The following is a 20,185-nucleotide window of genomic DNA, read 5'->3' on the forward strand; positions in this document are numbered from 1 at the left end:
AAAATGAAGCCCGCGTGTCTGTTCGCAGATATGACAGCACTCTTCAAGGATTTTGTCACAGAAGAAAGCCTGTCCTCCATCACTGAGAAAGGAAAGTTATGGAATAATGGCTTAAGATAAAGGAGGAAAAAAATTTCAATTTTTTTGAATGTTAGCAAAAAATGTTCTCACAGTAAGAGCAGTTTGACACTTAACCCAATCATCTAAAGAAGTCTCATCGCTGGATGTGTTCGAGCAGAGGGTGGACAACTACCTGCTAATGGCTACTTTAATTTGTTTTGTTGTGTGGAGCAGGGCCTGGGCCTGGTAGCTTAAACAACCTTTTCCAATTCCATAACTCCGTGATCAGAAACAATACATCAGAAACAATTCTGCTCAAGTCCTCCGGCTGAGAATTCACAAGGTAACCGCCAGTGAATTGCTAGAGGTTGATTTTTCTAATGGTTAAAAATTGTGTCTCTGTGTGTGTGTGTGTGTGAGAGAGAGAGATTGCTGAAAAGCTTCATGGGGGGTGGTGTTTCCTTTTTTCAGCCTCTCCTCTCTTCGCATAACTCTTTCTGCACTTAACAGTTTACTGTTGCAATTTTGCAGCATTAGTAAATTGAGTGGTCAATACAGATCATCTGAAGGCCCCTGGATCACCCATATCGACCACTGAATGCTTCTAAACTGCTCTCAAGGACATGGAGATTGTAAAATTCATTACACTCTGTTACCCTAACCTTGCACCTTCTCTGTTACTGTTATAGTTAGATGCATCTTTTGAAGTTTGGGTTGCATTCTGGTTTCACAATCAGCTCTCTATGTAAACAATAGTCTAGATAATTTAACCCCCCGCCAACTCCTCCTCCGTCATTGCTTTCTTTGGTGAACCTATGGGGCACGTGTGCCACAGACGGCACTCAGAGTCTTCTCTGCAGGCACGCGTGCCATCAACCCAGTCCTAGGCCTTCAGCTGGGTTTTATAAAACCTTTTTGCTTTAGGCCTCCACCGCCGTGTGCAAAAAAAGAAAAAAGGTTCAATCAATCAATCAATTTCAACTTCTCACGGAAAAAAAAAGATCTCGCAAAGTTGGAATTGATTGAACTTTTTAGCCCCACCCAGTCTGCCGTTACCACCGCAGCCACGGCCACCCAATTGGCCATGCTCACCCAATTGGCCACACCCACCCAAAGGGCCACGCCCACCCGGCACCCGATGATACATAAGTGGGTTTTGGGTTGCAGTAAAAGGTTCGCCATCACTGGAGAGAGAGAGAGAGAGAGAGAGAGAGAGAGAGAGAGAGAGAGAGAACCCAAAGCTGACTTTGTGATTAAAGTCAGTGGAAGACTCAAGAGTCTCCCGTTTTCTGGTCTAGAGCCTTAACCATTACACTCAACTGACTTTTTAGATTTTGGAGGGTTTTTAAAAAATTAAAAACAACACTCGATTTAAAATTAAAAGGTTTTTTTTTTCTTCCTAGGAATCTTTCCACAACAACAACATTTTTTTTAAAAAAATCACAATTTATTAAGATATATATACTGATTTAACTTGGTTGTATAAGAATTTGGGTGGTTAAGATAACGAGAGGTAAATGTTTTGGATCAGGGGTCCCGAACACCTGGTCCATTGAATGGCACTGGCCCGCAGCATGCCAGAAACCGGTCCACACAAATAACCAAAGTTCCATTCGTGGGATGCAGGCAGTACATGAAACCACACCCCCTCTGCTCCACGGAAAAACCTCTCTCCATGGCACTAGTCCCTGGTGCCCAAAAGGTTGTGGGCCACTGATTTAGATAACCAGCAATGTATATTGCAGGTGGTGTTGGGGGCAGTAAGGTAGGAGGTTTAGGATGATGATGATGATGACGACAACAACAACAGCAACAGAGTTGGAAGGGACCTTGGAGGTCTTTTAGTCCAACCCCCTGCTCAGGCAGGAAACCCTATACTATTTTAGACAAATGGCTGTCCAGTCTCTTCTTGGAGCATTCACCACTTCTGGAGGCAGGTTGTTCCACTGGTTAGTTGTTCTAACTGTCAGGAAGTTTCTCCTTAGTTCTAGGTTTCTTCTCTCTTTGATTAGTTTTCATCCGTTGCTTCTTGTCCTGCTTTCAGGTGCTTTGGAGAATAGCTTGACTCCCTCTTCTTTGTGGCAGCCCCTCAGTTATTGGAAGACTGCTATCCTGTCGCCCCTAGTCCTCTTCTTTTTGAAAGAAGTTTTAAAATTTGTCATTAGGTAATGACATGGTCACCCACTAATTTAGCAAAATTTAGCTGTGCTCGAAAGAAAAGTTGAATGGGACTTCCTTTGCCAACTCTACCTCCTCTCTACATTCAAAAGCAGTCTCTAAGACATGAGCTTTTTTTTATAAAGAGGGAAGCTCTAAAACCAAATCAAGTTTTTCCACGGAAAGAGGCTTGCCTAAAGATTTCCACAGATGAAGTTCAGCAACTCAGTAGGAGAAAAAAGGATTCTGGTACACTCTAAAAATAAAGCAATGTTTGGCATAGTGCTTAAGGTGTTGCTTGAATCCTGCCAATTATTGCTTATTCAACCCCTATCAAAGCCCACCATAATTGAATGCAATGTATGAATGAAATCAGAGAGCTTTCCACAGCCCCATGCACTCCAGTTACCATCTGTGGTCACAGATCTTATAATACAGGGCTTTTCAACCAGTGGTACAGGTACCACCTGTGGTACATTGGCACCTGGCAGGTGGTACACGACCATCCTAGAAAAGTGGTAGCAGGGGAGGGGAATGAGCTGAACTGGTGGCAGTACCGCACAAGCCTGAGCGAGAGATGGCTGGAGCTGCAGGGCTGTCAGGGCTCAGCAGAAGCACCAGGATCAGTGCCAGGCTCCAGCTGGAGTCAGCACTGATCCTGGTGCTTCTGCTGAGCCCAGAAGAAGTGCCGATCAGCTGGAATGTTGCAGCGTCTCCAGGGTCTTGTGATTTACATTCAGATGCTTGGCAACTGATTCATAATTATGACGGTCACAGTGTCCCAGGGTCATGTGAAGTGACCAAAATCTGCTGCAACCACCCAGCAGACGGGGGGAATAAAAAAACAAACACCCCACCCCACCCCCACTGCCAATCCTCAACAGAAATGCTCACAACAATGAAAAGCTCGGACAGGAGGAAGAGTGCCACCAGGCGGGCAGGCAGGTGTCTTCCTCGGCTGTGGCTTGAGGGGCACTTTTTTCAGTGCCATTGTAACATTGAACAGTCACTAAGCAAACTGTTGTAAGTCGAGGACTACCTGTACTTCATCACTTTTTTATTTTGGGGGGAGGGGTCATCAAGTTTTTGACACTTTGCTAGGCGACTGGTGGTACTCGAATGTTGCCATATCCTAAAAGTGGTATAATGGGTGAAAAGGTTGAAAAGCCCTGTTATAATAGATTGATACAGGGACGCGGTGGCTCAGTGGGTTAGGACGCTGAGCTTGTCGATCAGAAGGTCGGCAGTTTGGCGGGTCGAATCCCGAGTGCCGCGTAACAGAGTGAGCGCCTGTTACTCGTCCCAGCTTCTGCCCACCTAGCAGTTCGAAAGCACGTAAAAATGCAAGTAGAAAAATAGGGACCACTACGGTGGGAAGGTAACAGCGTTCCGTGCGCCTTTGGCGTCTAGTCATGCCGGCCACATGACCACGGAGACGTCCTCGGACAAGCGCTGGCTCTTCGGCTTTGAAATGGAGATGAGCACCGGCCCCTAGAGTCGGAAACGACTAGCACGCATGTGCAGGGGAACCTTTACCTTACTTTACCTAATAGATTGATATAAGTTCATCTATAACTGACCTCCAAATCTACTAAATTCTATACCATAGAGAATGTGGTTGCAGTATTCATTTTTGCTCGTACAGGTATATCCAAATATACAGTTAGAACAATTAATCAGTGGGACAACCTGCCTCCAGAAGCTGTAAATGCTCCAACACTGGAAGTTTTTAAGAAGAGATTGGACAGCCATTTGTCTGAAATGGTACAGGGTTTCCTGCCTGAGCAGGGGGTTGGACTAGATGACCTCCAAGGTCCCTTGCAACATTATTATTATTATTATATTATTAAATGCACCTTTGACAGTAAGCAACATTTTGCCTTACTCTGGAACAATTTTCTTTGATTTTAGGTCATGGCCAGATTACATATTTTAGATATGTTGATAGTCTTCATCTTTTTTTATTTTGATTATTTTAATTCTTGTTTATTTATCAAATTTATTGGCCACACATCTTACTGAGGGTAACTCTGGGCAGCTTGCAATATTAAAAATAAAATTATACAAATAGCAATAGCAATAAGACTTATATACCACTTCACAGTGCTTTTCAGCCCTCTCTAAGCAGTCTACATATTGTTCCCAAAAATCTGGGCCCTCATTTTACTGACCTCAGAATGGTTGGAAGGCTGAGTCAACCTTGAGCAGGTGAGAATCGAACTATTGAACTGATGGCAGTCGGCAGTCAGCAGAATTAGCCTATAATACTGCATTCTAACCACGGAGCCACTACGGCTCTGTAGAATACTAAGAACTATTTTCTTTGTTCTGCTGTTTAGCATTTTATCCTTCTCCATCAAGCTAACTGGTCATTGATTGTAATAAATCATAAGATAAAATTAAATCTGAGGAGTGAGGGAAGAAAAGGTTCATCCTTGTGATGTCTAATGAAACTGCAGCTCTGAAAATAAACAAGCACTTGTATTATTGTTTTTCTAATAGTCCCATCTTTGTGACATATCAGATAAGAATGTAGAAATTTACAGAATCGACATTAGCATGGAATTCCTGATTCTTCTTTCCTTTGAAACTGAAAATGGGAAAACATTCTGATGACTTCTCCTGCCTGGAAAAGTAGCGAAGTAGTAAAAATCAAGAAGGACTCTTTTGTCCTTAATAAGTGTGCCAAAATCTGCCGGAAAGCAATCCATTCATCCTACTGAATGCAATTGATTGAGATTCATTACTCTGTTGCGCTTACTCAGCCATCTTAAACAGGTTTTCCAATTCATCCTCTGCTTCTTTTAACAATAATCCCTGCATTAATAGAGGGATAGAATCAAGATCATGTGAAGATCGCCACTTTATAATGCTTTGGTAAGATGTTACTTGGAATATTGCATCCAGTTTTGGTCACCGCAATGTAAAAAAGATGTTGAGACTCCAGAAAGAATGCAGAGAAGAGCAACGCAGATGATTTGATGACTGGAGGAAGAACATTTGCAGGAATTGGGTATGTCTAGCTTAATGAAAAGAAGGACTAGGAGTGACATGATAGCAGCCTTCCAATATCCAAGGGTCTGCCACAAAGAAGAAGGGGTCATTCTATTTTCCAAAGCATCTGAAGGCAGGGCAAGAAGCAATGGATGGAAACTAATCAAGGAGAGAAGCAATCTAGAACTTAGGAGAAATTTCTTAACAGTTACAACAACAATTGATTAGTGGAACGACTTGCTTCCAGAGGTTGTGGATGCTCCAACACTGGAGATTTTTAAGAAGAGATTGGACACCATTCATCTGAAATGGTATAGGGTTTCCTGCCTGAGTAGGTGATTGGACTAGAAGACCTCCAAGGTCCCTTCCAATTTTGTTACCCTTTCTTGCATACTTAAAACCTGAGCCCCCATCCTCAACATAGACCTTTTGCCTGCCACCTCGACAAGATTTGGCTGAATTCTAGGAATTGAACTTAAATCTCATCTCCAATATCTAAGTTCTATCTAATCTGTATCTCCTTACTCTGTCTCCCCACCTCTAAACCAGCTTGATCACCCAGCTTTTATCTTCAGCGAAGTAGAACGGGAAATTGATTCTAAAGTAAAGCATCTTCCCCTTACCCCTTCTTCTGGAGATGTTTAGGAAAAATTCACTCTCTTGCCAAAATATTGCTGCCCTTTTATCCTACCATAAATCTCAACCTCACTTTTGGCAACATTTGGAAGCATTACGTTTCACAGCGTTCAGCAGATAATCAGTACATTCCTGGTGCAAAATCTCCTGAATTTATAATAGTTAGAAAAAGCAATCTTTAGAACGTAATATATTCCTGCCACCCCTCCCTTTACTAAATCTGCCTTCAGAACACAACATCCTAAGTGTGGGATACTTCAGAAAATAGATCTTAATGAATTCTAATTGGAAGTGGCTGGATGCACATGTTTGCAACTAATGAGTGGTTCAGGCTCCATGATCTTTTCAGCTTTTGGGCTACGTAAATGCTATTCTTGGCTTAATAAATGCAACAAAGTTTTAACCATTTATATGGACCAATGCGATGCATTTATATATGATGTACAACACTGAACATAGAATTACAGGGTTGAAAGGGACCTTGGAGGTCTTCTAATCCAAAGTCCTGTTCAAGCAGAGACTCTATACCATTCTGGACAAATGATTGTCCAGTCCAGTGATGGAGCACCCACAACTTCTGGAGGCAAGTCATTCCACTGAATAATTCTTCTCACTGTCAGGAATTTTTCCCCCTTAATTCTAGCTTGCATCTCTCTTTAATGATCTTCCACCCGTTAATTCTTGTCCTGCCCTCAGGTACTTTGGAGAAGAGGTCGACTCCCATCTCCTCTGTGACAGCCCTTCAGTATTGAGGTATACAAATATATTCAAGTATATTTATCAACCCACATTTTTTTGTGAACAAGTGCATAAAATTATGCAATTAAGAACATGCTTAAGTATTCATTTTCAGCCAGATTATTTTTAGAAATGCACACACTAACTAACCATAGACATATTAAAAAGAATGACGGAGTCATGATCCGGAAAGAGATTGAAGCATTCAAATAGAGTGAGCAGCTAATATTTTATTTTACCTGCAGATTTTGCTGTTCATTATGTTGTCCACCATGGCACCTTCTTGAACAAAGGATTATGATAGCTAGAAAGCTATGTGTAGGAGATGACCAGACCTAGCCTCAGGGAGGGGAGGTCAAGTGCATCATCAGTTCGGAGTCCTTTCATGCCCACAAGAGATCTAATTCCTACCCTCCTTGAATTCTGTTGATTCTGCCTTGACCACTAGTACTTCACATTCTTGTAGTGAGCTACCATGGATTAAACTTGAACTCATTTGAACGACCTTGTTTCCTGATTTCTTGCGCCTGACACTATGGGAGCTACAGTCCTAGAACTCTGGTACCTCAATACCTATTCTCTACCATCCCAATGATCCAAAGGCATTCCTGCAAATAAATACAGCACTAGAAGCTAGCAATTAAAAAAATGTCAAGAGGGATTAAAAAAAAACCTGATGGACATTAAGGAAGTATAAATAAGTAAATAAGTATCTAGGAGCAGTTTCTTTCCTTATATAAGCACCACATTATTGAGCCTTGATTATAGACTGTTCTAACACAGCTGAAAATCTCCTTCAGAAAATGATTGTGAATTATATAAATTATTATATAAAATCATCAATTTTAAGGCACTCGACTAGAAAGCAGGAGATTGTGAGTTCTAGTCCTGCTGTAGTCATGAAAGCCAGCTGGGTGACTTTGAGCCAGTCACCCTCTCTCAGCCCAACCCACCTCACAGGTTTGTTGGTGTGGAAAAATAGGAGGAGGAAGGTGTGTTGGATATGTTTGCTGCCTTGAGTTATTTGTAAAAATAATAAAACCAGGATACAAATAAATAAATAAAAATATAGTGAACCGGAATAGACTATTCTTGTTGATCTTAATTTTTAATATCTTTATTTTTTTAAAAAAAATCCTTCTGCAGGATATAAGAACCTCGATTTGCATGCAAAATCAGAGTATCACAAATTATTAAGAAAGGAAATGGGAAAACGACAGGCTTTCAAAATTTGATGTTCTTTGAGTATCAGGCACAAGGATTCAAGAGTTATAGTTGATTTATTGTTCATGTCATGCCTATCACAAGAATCTAGTCAACTAATGATCATCATTAAATTGGCACTAGATAAGAGTAAGTGGAATTCAAGAATGGAACGTAACAACTCTAGACTGTTCCCTCTCTTGACTCTGCCTCCAGGCTCTGCCTGTCCTTCTCTTACATTGAGCTAGGCCAAGTCAGGGAACAAATGCCACCGGAATTCTACTTTATAAATGAAAATTACAGGTAGTCCTCGACTTACAACAGCTCATTTAGTGACCATTCAAAGTTACAACACTACTGACAAAAGTGACTTATGACTGTTTTTCACATATATGACTGCTGCCCATGGTCATCTGATCAAAATCCAGACCCTTGGCAGCTCACTCATATTTATGACGGTTGCAGCGTCCTGGGGTTGTGTGATCACCTTATGTGACTTATGACAAGCAAAGTCAATGGGGGAAGCCAGATTCAATTAACCACCATGTTATTAGCTTAACCACTGAAGTGATTCACTTAACAACTGTGGCAAGAAAAGTCCTAAAATGGTGCAAAATGCACTTAACAACTGTCTCATTTAGCAACAGAAATTTGGGGCTCAATTGTGATCATAAGTCAAGGACTACCTGTATTATAATGAAAATTTATTCAATTTATTTATCCAAATATAGTCACCCATCTCAATCCAACTGACTCTCAAAGGCCTCCCTCTTACACCAAAGAGAATCAAGGAAGAGCATATTTTCTTGTGTCCGCAGGCTGATCTCATATTTTGCTTAAAGTCTTTGCATGTTTTCTCCACGCTGTTCTAGACACAAATATGGAGCCAATCTACATGTACAATGTATGCTATTCTGTAGGCTCACATCTGTCTCCTCATTACACTATCAATTTTTTTGGGGGGGGTGTGGTTCTATATATTTGAGATTTAATTTTTTTTTTCATCTTGCAATTTGGTGGGATGCCCTTTCTAGAATCAGAGGTGAGTTGGAGAACTTCAGACATTTTTTATTTTTTTAAATGAAATAATTTAAATTTAATTTAAACAACAGAATGCTAAAGGGGCTTGCAAGTCAGTTAACACAATGCTGCACTCATTCTTTGTGGGCATGGAGGTGAGAAAAACCCGCCAATTGTCTTTCTGTATCAGCATTTACATTGGCCTATTTGTGCTTCTATCCAAACTTTCAATTCAGCACTATTTCAGCCATGAAAGAACCGTCTGTCCAAGCAAATCCTTAAAATCTGCAACGGAGTGTAAGCCTAATTAACATGGTAAGGAGGGTTGTTTTTTTTTTAATAGACGTAGGAGAATTAAAAAAAGAGAGAAAACAGACTTTTACATCTCTCCGACTCTGAATATAGTCAATTTGATCATCTTCTCTAGACCAGACTATTTATTTTGTCTATTCGAAATATTTATTATTATTATTGGGGCATGTATTGTATTAATTCAAGACACTTTAGGCGGAAAGGGATGGATAGATAAGAGGGTCAGAGAAAGGAACCGTATTGTTTGCCAAGTCGCAAACGCTCTGACATTTAGCATCACCAAGTTGGAGTTTAAAGTCTCCAACTGCAAGATAATTTAGCTCTGTGTGTGAATGGCTCGTGCCTCGGTAAAAAATGCTGCCAAAATTAAATCGGAAACGAAATGGCACTTTGTAGTCATTGGATGCTCAGCAGGGTATGCCTAGTTAAAAACCCAAAGTGAAAAGGGTGATTGACCTAAATTGCTGCTATTGGCGCAGCTGCACTTCCGCTTTTTCATCGCCTTCGATGAAGCTCATTAGTTAATGCAACTGAATTACCTATCGTTGCCAAGCTTTCATTTAGTTTCACGCCACATGGCTAGATAGCAGCTTCCCCAGCAGGATGGCACAGCACCCCTAGGAGACCTTCTGAGCTCCCCACTGGGTCTGCCTGTGAGGCAATCTTGCCACTCACGATTATTTTTGATCTGCAGCAGGTCAAAATCTTGGCTTTCGGTCTGCCAGGCAGGATGTTAACTTTAGAAGGAACTATCTGTAGATCAGGGTTGAACTGTAGGGTCCTCGGTGCTCTCTGAACTTGACTGTTCTCATGTAGATGTTTCATTACCTTTTTTTTTACATTGCGGTGACCAAAACTTGATGCGGTATTCCAAGTGTGGCCTTACCAAGGCATTGTAAAGTGGTATTAACACTTCACAGTGGCATTAATACTTCACACTTAGGCAGTGCTTTTTTTGTAAAAGAAAAAGGTGCCGGAACTCACACATGTCATACAACCCGCCTTGCCTACCCTACAAGGTTCCATCCAAAAAAGGTGCCGGAACTCCGTTCTGGGCGTTCTATGACAAAAAAAGCCCTCCACTTAGGAGTGACTTATGACTGGCTGAGGAATTCTGGGAATTGAAGTTCACAAGTCTTAAAGTTGCCAAGGTTGAGGACCCCTGGACTACTAGACAACATCCTCAGTTGAATCCTCCAATCACTTCAGCTACTCCCCCTCCTCCCAATACACACACACACACACACACACACACAAGGGAAAAAATGGAATAGCTTCTCATCTTCTGACTGGCTGTTCTCCAGGGAGAAAAAGACCCACAGAATTGGGTAGGTTACTTTTTACAACATTTCAGGCTGTGGGCTTGAATGAACAACCCTGTTCCTTTTACAGGGAAACCTCAAGCTTTCAAGTTGACAAGGGGCAGCTACACAAATGTAACAACGCAATCAGGTACACTACAATTTGGACAGTACTTTGGAGAAGTACATGTTTATTGTAGTAAAGTTGGTATAAAATGACTTGGGGGAAAAACGTACAAGGGGAATGGACCCAAAGTTTCACTGAAGGCAGGAAATGGAAAGGAACATGATGCTAGTTGTCACAAACCATTTTATTCTGACATAGGGGCTCACAGTTCATGTCAATTCACGTCAGTCAATCAATAGATAAGTGACTCATTAATGCTTTCTTCCTCAAAAGAACCCTGGAATTTGAGACTGATGCACACAACTAGGGCTATCCAGAAAGTTCAAACTGGTTTACATTATTTAAACATGAAGATGGACTAATATTAAATACTTGGAAGAGACTGAAAAAGAAGGTATAGGAACCATTTTCACTCAAGGCTCAGTTATTTAAAAAGTGATAAAATTGGCTGAGATAGCAAAGCTGTTTGAATTAAAGAGAAAAACTTAACCAGTTTTGTTTTCACTTGGAAATGCTTGTAACAGGACAAAGTAAAACTTTGATTTTAGGTTTGATTATTAGATTGTTACTTTTATAGAAATGGGTTGTATGAACTGTATAAAAATTGGGGTTGCAACTTTATTTTTGTATTCTACTTCATGGTATACTTCTGCTTCTACTTCTCTTTATTTTGCATTCCTTTCCCCTTTTCTGATCTTTATTTCCATTTGTATTTTATATTGCAATAAACTTTAAGAAAAGGTGTTTAAAAAAAGACTCATCAATTTATCTGATTTATCAAGAATAATGGGATTTCTAGCTCAAAATTCCCCCAAGAGATTAAGAAGTATTATCACCTCGACCTGTAAAGTGGATTGGGCTGAAAAATAGTAAAATGGTGATTTTCTTTGGCTGAGGATAAATTTGAACTTGGGTCTCCCAACACCTTAATGGCCACTCCATATATATTCAACAGGAAGACATAATTTAACTGGACTGAGATATGGATGGGGAACAATTATGATGGGTACACATTTTAATCCTTATTTTAGAGCAAAATTATTCATGATAATTAGCAAATTATTACTTTGCATTGTTTGTCTCAGTCAGTCTCAGTGAAGGATTGCACTTACTTTTATTCATACTTACAGAACTAATATTCAAATTTAACAAAACTGTCCTTCAATAGCCACCATGCTATAAATGTTAACAGGTGTTTCCAAATGTAAAAATGCATCTTAAAAAAAACACCTTCCTTACAGAAAATAATGAACCACACATACCGGAGGTAACTCAGCAAATCTGAATATTGTTTACAAATGTGTGATTCAGAGAGATGAACAATGTTTTTTGTAAAGACTTTTTAAATGATTTTTAACAAAAAGTGAAGTGGAAATCAGCCTGAAGACATTTATGTTGGGAAGTGAGAGAAAGATCTGTTTTGATTTTCATTTGTAATTATATTCTTAGCTATTGTATATATTTCTCCTAAAAAATGTGTGAAAAGGCACTTAGAATTCAAATACCTACTTCCTGAAATGACACCTATGCGGGGTTTTTTTAAAAGAAAAAAAAACTTCATTATAACACCTGGCCATTAGTCAGGGGTAACAGATTGTATAAAAGTGTAAATATCGTACTTGTAAGAGGAATCGCTGCCAATCCGAATGACGGGAAAAAAATCAGCCTGTTAAACAGACATCCTTCATATCCGGGGGGAAAGATGTGTCAGTACTAGTACAGTGGTTCATAAATTAAATATTGTGATGTCTACACACAGGAGGGAATTGCTGGTTTTCTACAGAACACTCCCCTGCCTCTGTGTTTCTGACACTGGACTCAATATTTCTCTCTCTCTCTCTTTTTAACAGCATTTTAGATAGCTAAAAACCTAGCCGATCCCTTGTTTTCCTTACTGCTTAATTGTTTTTCATCTACCACAACCTGATTCTATCCAGAGATGTTGTGACAATCACTTGCAGAATTTCTAGCCATGAAATTGAGGAATTGTGGCAGTTGTGACAACCCACGCACACATGCCAAGTGGCAAACAAGCTCATCTCAATGATACAAAGTGTTTCAATTCTGTCATTCTATGAACCGCTAGAAAGGTAATTTTGGGATTTGCCCATAATCTCCTGCAATGCATCAGCAATCTAGGGTAGATAGGAAAGTACAGATAGACTATCACTTAGCCACTGTTTGAGGTTACAAGGAATCTCCTCGGGAGTATTAATGAGCCAGTTCTGAAGTTTTGATGACCACATGTTGGGCATTATGGAACTAGCCTGCATGTATGGGCCCCGTGCGATGACCCAGGGTCATGTGACTTATTTTTATAACAGTTTTACAGTTTTCAGCAAAACTGGTCCATCGTGAACCACTGATTCACCTAATGACTGTGGCCTTTGCTTAAGAACCACTACAAAAAAGGTTGTAGAATCAGGTCACGTGGGTGAACCGTTTCACAACCGTTACAACTTACAACTGTGAAGGGCAGGTTCCGTTGTGGTCATAAGTTTGAGGACTGCCCATACTCTACTAGACACAGTTCCCACCTGTAAAATTTAAGATCCCACTTTACAAATTCGCGTATTCGATAAAACACGTTGTGCTGAATGCTATTAGTCTTCCTTCTTTATTGCAACCATTCCAGAAAGTTTAAAAAACTTTCTAATTCTGAATATTTTGAGTAAGATATATTAGCTTTTCTAAAAAAATTTAAAAAAAAGATGGGGGGAGACGACTCCCCACCCTTGATCTCTGAAATCGCACAACACACAAGGAAAAGGGGAAGGGGAAGAAAGGAGCGGGGGAAACAGACAAGGGTATGAACATGTTCTAAAATTGTCATTGTTTCAATGGCTCACTTGGGGGAAACAGAGATATCAGAGGTTTTGGCCGTCACTAAATGACAACTGAGGAAGAGACAAAACTATCCTGCCATTGGTGTCCACAGCTCTTGCTGCTTTTATCAAAACGACAGTGTCAGGTCATAAATACTGCCCCTTTTTCATTTGCGTGCAGTATCATTATGCAAAGCGCCACGGCTTACTATTACAACAGTGGGATGCTGTTTTCTTCAAATGAACCAATTTGACTCTTTCACAGTCATCAGTGATCCCACCTCTCACCAGAGGGTAGAATAGGTTAAAAAAGTAAAAAAAAAAAAAGAAACGTAAAAGGAATTGCCTTCTGATAGGACTTGGAAGCAGAAAACCCGTCTCTCTCAAAGCATAGCCAGCCTGTGTGTTAACGGCAACACAATTTAAAGATCATCCGCAAGAGCGGCTCCCAACCTTTTGGGCACCAGGGACCGATTCCACGGAGAGAGGTTTTTCCGTGTACCGGAGGGGGCGTGGTTTTGTGTGCTGCCTGCATCCCATGGATGGGGCTCTGCATGTTTGCACAGTGTCAGTCCACGGCCCAGGGGTTGGGGACCCCTGAGCTACAATAACTTCTTTAAGGATCCCAAGATGCTTAAAATAAAAGAATAGATTCTTTAAAAGCTTATGAAAGAGATACAGGTAGTCCCCATCTTGTGGCCATTTGTTTAGCGACCATTTGAAATTGTCACAGAAGTGAAAAAATGGTCCTCACACTTATGACCACTGCAGTGTCCCAACAGTCACAAGATCAAAATTCGAACACATGGCAACTGGCATGTATTTATAATGGTTGCAGTGTCCTGGGGGTCACCTGATCACTGTTTGCACCCTTCCCAGCTAGCCTCTGACAAGTAAAGTCAGTGGGGCAAGCCGGATTTGCTTACCAACCATGTGATTCACTGAACGACCACAGCACAACAGGCTATAAAATTGGGTATGTCTGTCTTAATGACCAGCTCGCTTAACTAACAGAAGTTCCAGGCCCAATTGTGGTTGCAAGTTGAAGATTACTGGTACTTTCGAAGCCACAACCTAACCTGAACCTGATCATCAGTAGATGCAATTTATCTTTCAGATCCCTATCAAATCAGGGACTCAGTAGGAAAGCTTATTTGCCTACAAAAGGGAACACATTTAATAGCCTCCAAAATTAGCATTAAAAATGAGAGCTTTTAAAAAAAAGGAGGTTCATCGCAGAGCTAAGTACATAAGGATGTAATGAGGCAAATGACTATTTGCAATTACTTTAAGTGCAACAACTGGAAGTTTAACATAAATAGCAGGTCTAAGCATAAGCAACAGGCTGGGGGAGGGGGGAGATCCCTAGCTAGATCAGAAAAAGCGGGGAATGAGCCCAAATATGAGGCCTTTTGCCTGGCTTAATCTAGTGTATGACCTCACTGGAGACCCCATGTAGTTCTCGACATACGACCATTTGTTTAGTGGCTGTTCAAAGTTACAACATCCCTGAAAAAAAGTGACTTATGACCGTTTTCCACACTTACAGCCATTGCAGCATCTATGTTCACACTTATGGCCATTGCAGCATCCCCATGGTCATGTGATCAACATTCGAATGCTTGGCAAGTGGTTCATATTTATGGTGGTCACCCTGTCCCGGGGTCATGGGATCGTCCTTTTTTTCCCCCAACCTTCTGAGAAGCAAAGCCAATGGGGAAGCCAGATTCACTTCACAACTGTGTTACTAACTTAACAACCACAGGGATATTGTTGTGTACATAGTTGAGGTAATTTGACAGCTCGGCCACCGGCAACACCAGGTGGCGCCGGCCTACGCTCAGATTGGCTGGCCAGCATTTGGCAGGATATTCCAATGCAGGGGTTGGTCAAAAACGCATCGGCTAGAGTATTTAAGGGGATCTGAAAGAGCTCCGTCTTGTCTTGTTCAGAACCATAATAAAGCTGGGTTACAGAATCTCCATTGTCAGCTGTTCCCTCACGGTCCAGACCACGCTACATTACAGATATAGTTAACAAGGAGGGCAAGAACGGTTGTAAAATCGGGCAAAGTTCACTTAACCAATTGTCGCTTAGCAACATCAACTTTGGGCTCAATTGTGATCGTAAGTTGAGGTCTACCCGTACTGCAATCTTTAGGCAAATATTAACTGTGAGACCTTTATGGATAATGAGAGCCATTGCAGGACGTGTCTGACCCTTGTCTGGCTTTGAAAGTTAAGCAGGGCCAGGCCTGGACAGTACTTGGATGGGAGTCCATTAAGAAATACTAAAACGTAAAGACAGTAGCAAGCTACTTCCATATGCCTGGCAAAAATCTAGGCGGACATGTCCGTGAAATCATAGGAATCATGCTTTTTTGACTTGAACTTTTTTAGATCTAAAATAACTAGTAGGCACAGGCTTCATTGAAAATGCCAGGGTTTGAACCTGGGAATTTTTGTATGCAAAGCATGCAGTCTACTCTGAATAACCGTCACTTCCCCCAGTGGAATTCCTAGATAATTATTTCATTTCATATTCATGTTTCCCATGGGTTACAGAACAATCAGGTTGCCATGATTTTGCTCCTTTGCTTACGAGCTCACTACCAAGAGTTGGCAGGTGAATTTTCTAAAGCTCAACTTGGTTTTCCCAGAAATAATCGAAGGTGTCATGAAGAAATTGGTTGATCTTAGTCATTCTTCCTAATCTGGGTTCGGAAAAAAAAGCATTTTTCAGTCTCTTAATTTAACTTTGTCCAGATTAATGAAGCTTCCTATCCCATTTTACTCAACAAATTAAAACAAAGAAAATGAGGTTGGGGAGGGAGGGTAGGTAAGAATACCAGGTCCCTTTCTCCTTAGCTTCTGTTTTATTCCAATAATGGAAAGTAATTCCTTAAAGAATTATAGGTAGTCCTTGACTTATGACCACAATGAAGGGACGCGGTGGCTCAGTGGGTTAGGACGCTGAGCTTGTCGATCAGATGGTCGGCAGTTTGGCGGGTCGAATCCCGAGTGCCGCGTAACAGAGTGAGCGCCTGTTACTCATCCCAGCTTCTGCCAACCTAGCAGTTCGAAAGCACGTAAAAATGCAAGTAGAAAAATAGGGACCATTACGGTGGGAAGGTAACAGCGTTCCGTGCGCCTTTGGCGTCTAGTCATGCCGGCCACATGACCACGGAGACGTCCTCGGACAAGCGCTGGCTCTTCGGCTTTGAAACGGAGATAAGCACCAGCCCCTAGAGTTGGAAACAACTAGCACGCATGTGCAGGGGAACCTTTACCTTTACCTTATGACCACAATGGAGCTCAAAATTTCTTTTACAACCTTTCTTGCCACAGTTGTTAAGTAAATCATTGACATTAAGTGAATCTGGTTTCCCCATTGACTTCGCTTCTCAGAAGATTGGAAAAAAGGGATCACATGACCCTGAGACCCTGCAACCATTCATAAATATGAATCGAGTCAGTTGCCAGATGTTTGAATTTTGATCATGTGATCATGAGGATGCTACTAAGGTCGTAAGTGTGAAAAATGGTCATGGCTCACTTTTTCCAATGCCGTTGTAACTTCAAACAGCCACTAAATGAACTGTTGTAAGTCGAGGACTTAACGGTATTATGTTCAAGCGTGTCAGATGGCCAAATGTGAGTTGCAAGGAACCAGAGCAGCAGCATAAACGGATCAGCAAAATTTCTCCTGAAAAAAGATCAATATACTTCTTTGTAAAAGACCCATTTACACATTCTCATCAGCATCTGCTTCAAATTAGGACAGACATGTCAAACACAAGGCCCGGGGGCCGGATCAGACCCGCAAAGTGGTTTCATGCGGTCCGTGAAGCCATCCTGGAAACAGTGAGGGAACGGCCCCCACTGCCTTGGCCCTGGCCCAGAGACCCTCCTCCTGCCTGAGACCCTCAGATCTGTCCCACTCCTGCCAAGGCCCCCATAGGCACCCTTGATGCGAACGATGTAGAGCTGGCCACGCCCACCCAGTAGGCCTTACACACTCTAGCCATGCCCACCCAGTAGGCCACGCCCACCCTGGCCACACCCACCCAGCCCCTTGAGGGCAACCGCAATGCTGATGCGGCCCTCAATGAAATTGAGTTTGACACCCCTGAATTAGGAAGTGACCTTTTGAAACTTTTTACCAAAGTTCTGGACAAAAGAAACTTGCCTTGAAACTTTTTCCACAGGGGAAATTGGGAGAAACTCTCATGAATGGAATACGGTACGCTGATATTTATTCAATAGCAAGGTGCCCACAGGGTATCTTATGTATTTGTGTGGCTGACGGAAGTAAGAAAAGTGCCGGACTTTCTTTCTTGAAATTGGCAGCTTTCCGGTTTCTCATTTTTCCATTCAGTTCTATGGAAAGACATCAGAACTCTTCCCATATGCATCTCCCCCTCCCTCCACCATGAATCTGCTTTAAAAAAAAAGCAGAATTTCTGTGTCCACCACCATGGCAGCTCTCTGCGAAGCATTATGTCAACCAAATTCACTTCCCTTACTATGTTCTCTTGAAATAGGTCTGATGTTTCCCTTAAATATTCTCATCTGAATGTTGAGAGCAAACATGCTGATTATGTGTTAGCATCTCTGACTGACGCATAAAATAATTTTGATGTTAACTGTCAGCACTCAGTAGGATCGGCTGGGTAATAGCCAGCAATATCTGAAATGTTTGCATACAACCTCACGTACTTATGCATCCCTGTATAAAATGTTGCACGAGTCTTACAGAAAAGAATGAAGAACTGTTCCTCATTTGGAACTTGAAAATGTGCAAAGAGGAAGGGATACCACATCTCAAATTATTGCTGAAATTAAGGATCTTTTTCTTGTCTTTGAGCGTGTTCTCCTACAACAAGGTGTGTTGGACAAATTCTAAAGATAAATGGCAAAGTCTCTGCTGGCAATAATTGTCATAATCCTTGCTTCAGAGATTTTATCATTGTTTTGTCTTCTGGTGAAGGCAAAACAGTTCATCCATGAATCCTCACAGCACTGAAAAGACTCTTATAATCATCAGGTTCAGAAAATAAGCATGTATCCTGCCCTATGTATTTTTTTGGCTTGCCAGTTCTCCTTGATATTTGAAATGCTGGCTGTCAACCACTGCAAAGGAAACGATCTTGTGTTTATGCAATTAAAACAAAGGTGATAGCTACACTTGAGTTATTTAGGAAAATAAAATAAGCAGGTCAAGTCCTGCCTGGAACTCTTAATAGCCCAAATTCTAGTAATGTTCACTGCAGGAAACTTGGAAAAGGAGAAGGAGGGGTGGGATTTGAGTCCAAGAAATATTATTTTTAATTTACCGAATCAAGAATATATTGATAGCAGTGTACTCCAAAGGACAGATCTGTAGCAAATTAGGAAAGGAATTTTTTTTCCTGATTATTTTACCTACCAACCCATCACCTGCACCCTTGGTCTGCACTGGGAATAGTTTTATCATGTAGTAACTATTGGTCTAGAGCAGGGGTAGGCAACCTTGGCTCTTTTATAATTCGTGGACTTCAACTCCCAGAATTCCTGAGCCAGCTGTGCTGGGAGTTGAAGTCCACGAATTATAAAAGAGCCAAGGTTGCCTACCCCTGGTCTAGAGGCAAGGAAAAAAGAGGAATTTGACAGAGGTTTAAGCAACCATGCTGAATAAAGTTGCCTACGAACATAGTCTACCACAACTGGTGTTAATGAAGACATGGCAAAACAGACTCATATCAGCACAAAGGTACTCTAGTATGTCTGAAAAGTCACCCATTGAGTGGAATATATGTATGAAGGCATGGACTCAAATCAGTTTATAGACTATGCGCTGTGGCCCTGCTTGAAGCCACATTTGTATGCTTGCCATGGTGCATCCATGTGGCAAGGTATCCGTAGCAACAGTCAAAAATGGCCTGCTTCATTTGGGCTACACGGCCTCGCAGTGCAAGGGAAGGGTATCAAACAGGGATGAAAAGCAGTGGGTGTGCTAAAGAATGTTGGTCCTACCTTAGGTAATCTCGGCGGCACAGGATAAGGTTGGCTTTGGTGTACAAAGTAGAGCCCACTTCCCCCAAACGGCAGTCACAGCAGGCACACTTCAGGCAGTCCTCATGCCAGTATTTGTCCAGGGCCTTGAGGAGATACCTGTCCTTGATCTTACGGTTGCAGCCAGCACAACCTTTCGGTTTGGTGTCTGGCTGGACAGAGAGCATTTGTATACCTAAAAACAGAAGAATGAAGAAAGAAGAATTTATTTGGGATATTCAGCATGGATCCATGCCCTACAGAGGAATTCTCATGGTCTTCCTTTGATGTTCCTCAACGTTTCTCCCGAGTACTTCTCTTCCCATTTTATTGCTAATCATCTTCAGTGGCAGAAGAGCTTAAGATTCTTAGACCAAAGACAGATCTAGCACCCTCTCCTTCCAGGGTGGCCATAGAGAAGTCCACCAAAACACCCGAGAACAACAATCTCCTTCCCACTGTTGTTTCCTAGCATTTCCTAATCATACGTAGTCCTCAATTTACAACTATTCATTTAATGACCATTTGAAGCTGCAACGGCAGTGAAAAAAGTGACTTAATGACTGTTTTTCACACTTATGACCGTTGCATGGTCACATGATCAAAATTTAGACACTTGGCAACCGATTCATATTTATGACAGCTGCAGTGTCTCTGGGTCATGTGATCCCCTTTTTGCTTCTGACAAGCAAAGTTAACGGGGAAGCCAGATTCACTTAGCATCTATGTTACTAATTTAACAACTTCCAACGGTTCACTTAACAACCGTGGCAGGAAAAG

At 41.5% G+C, this 20,185-nt stretch overlaps 1 protein-coding gene across 2 annotated transcripts in view; it reads right to left on the reverse strand.

Annotated features, from left to right (window-relative positions):
- Nucleotides 1–20,185, reverse strand: part of LMO3 (LIM domain only 3) — a 94,322-nt gene that overhangs the window by 55,238 nt on the left and 18,899 nt on the right. For both annotated transcript variants that reach the window (XM_083365333.1, XM_083365332.1), the window contains exon 2: nucleotides 19,388–19,601. In XM_083365333.1, the coding sequence (XP_083221459.1) occupies nucleotides 19,388–19,593 (206 nt within the window). In that variant the 5' untranslated portion in view covers nucleotides 19,594–19,601. The remainder of the gene's footprint in view (nucleotides 1–19,387; nucleotides 19,602–20,185) is intronic.

The sequence above is a fragment of the Vipera ursinii genome (genome assembly GCF_947247035.1).
Source record: "Vipera ursinii genome assembly, chromosome: 6".
Lineage (NCBI taxonomy): Eukaryota > Metazoa > Chordata > Lepidosauria > Squamata > Viperidae > Vipera > Vipera ursinii.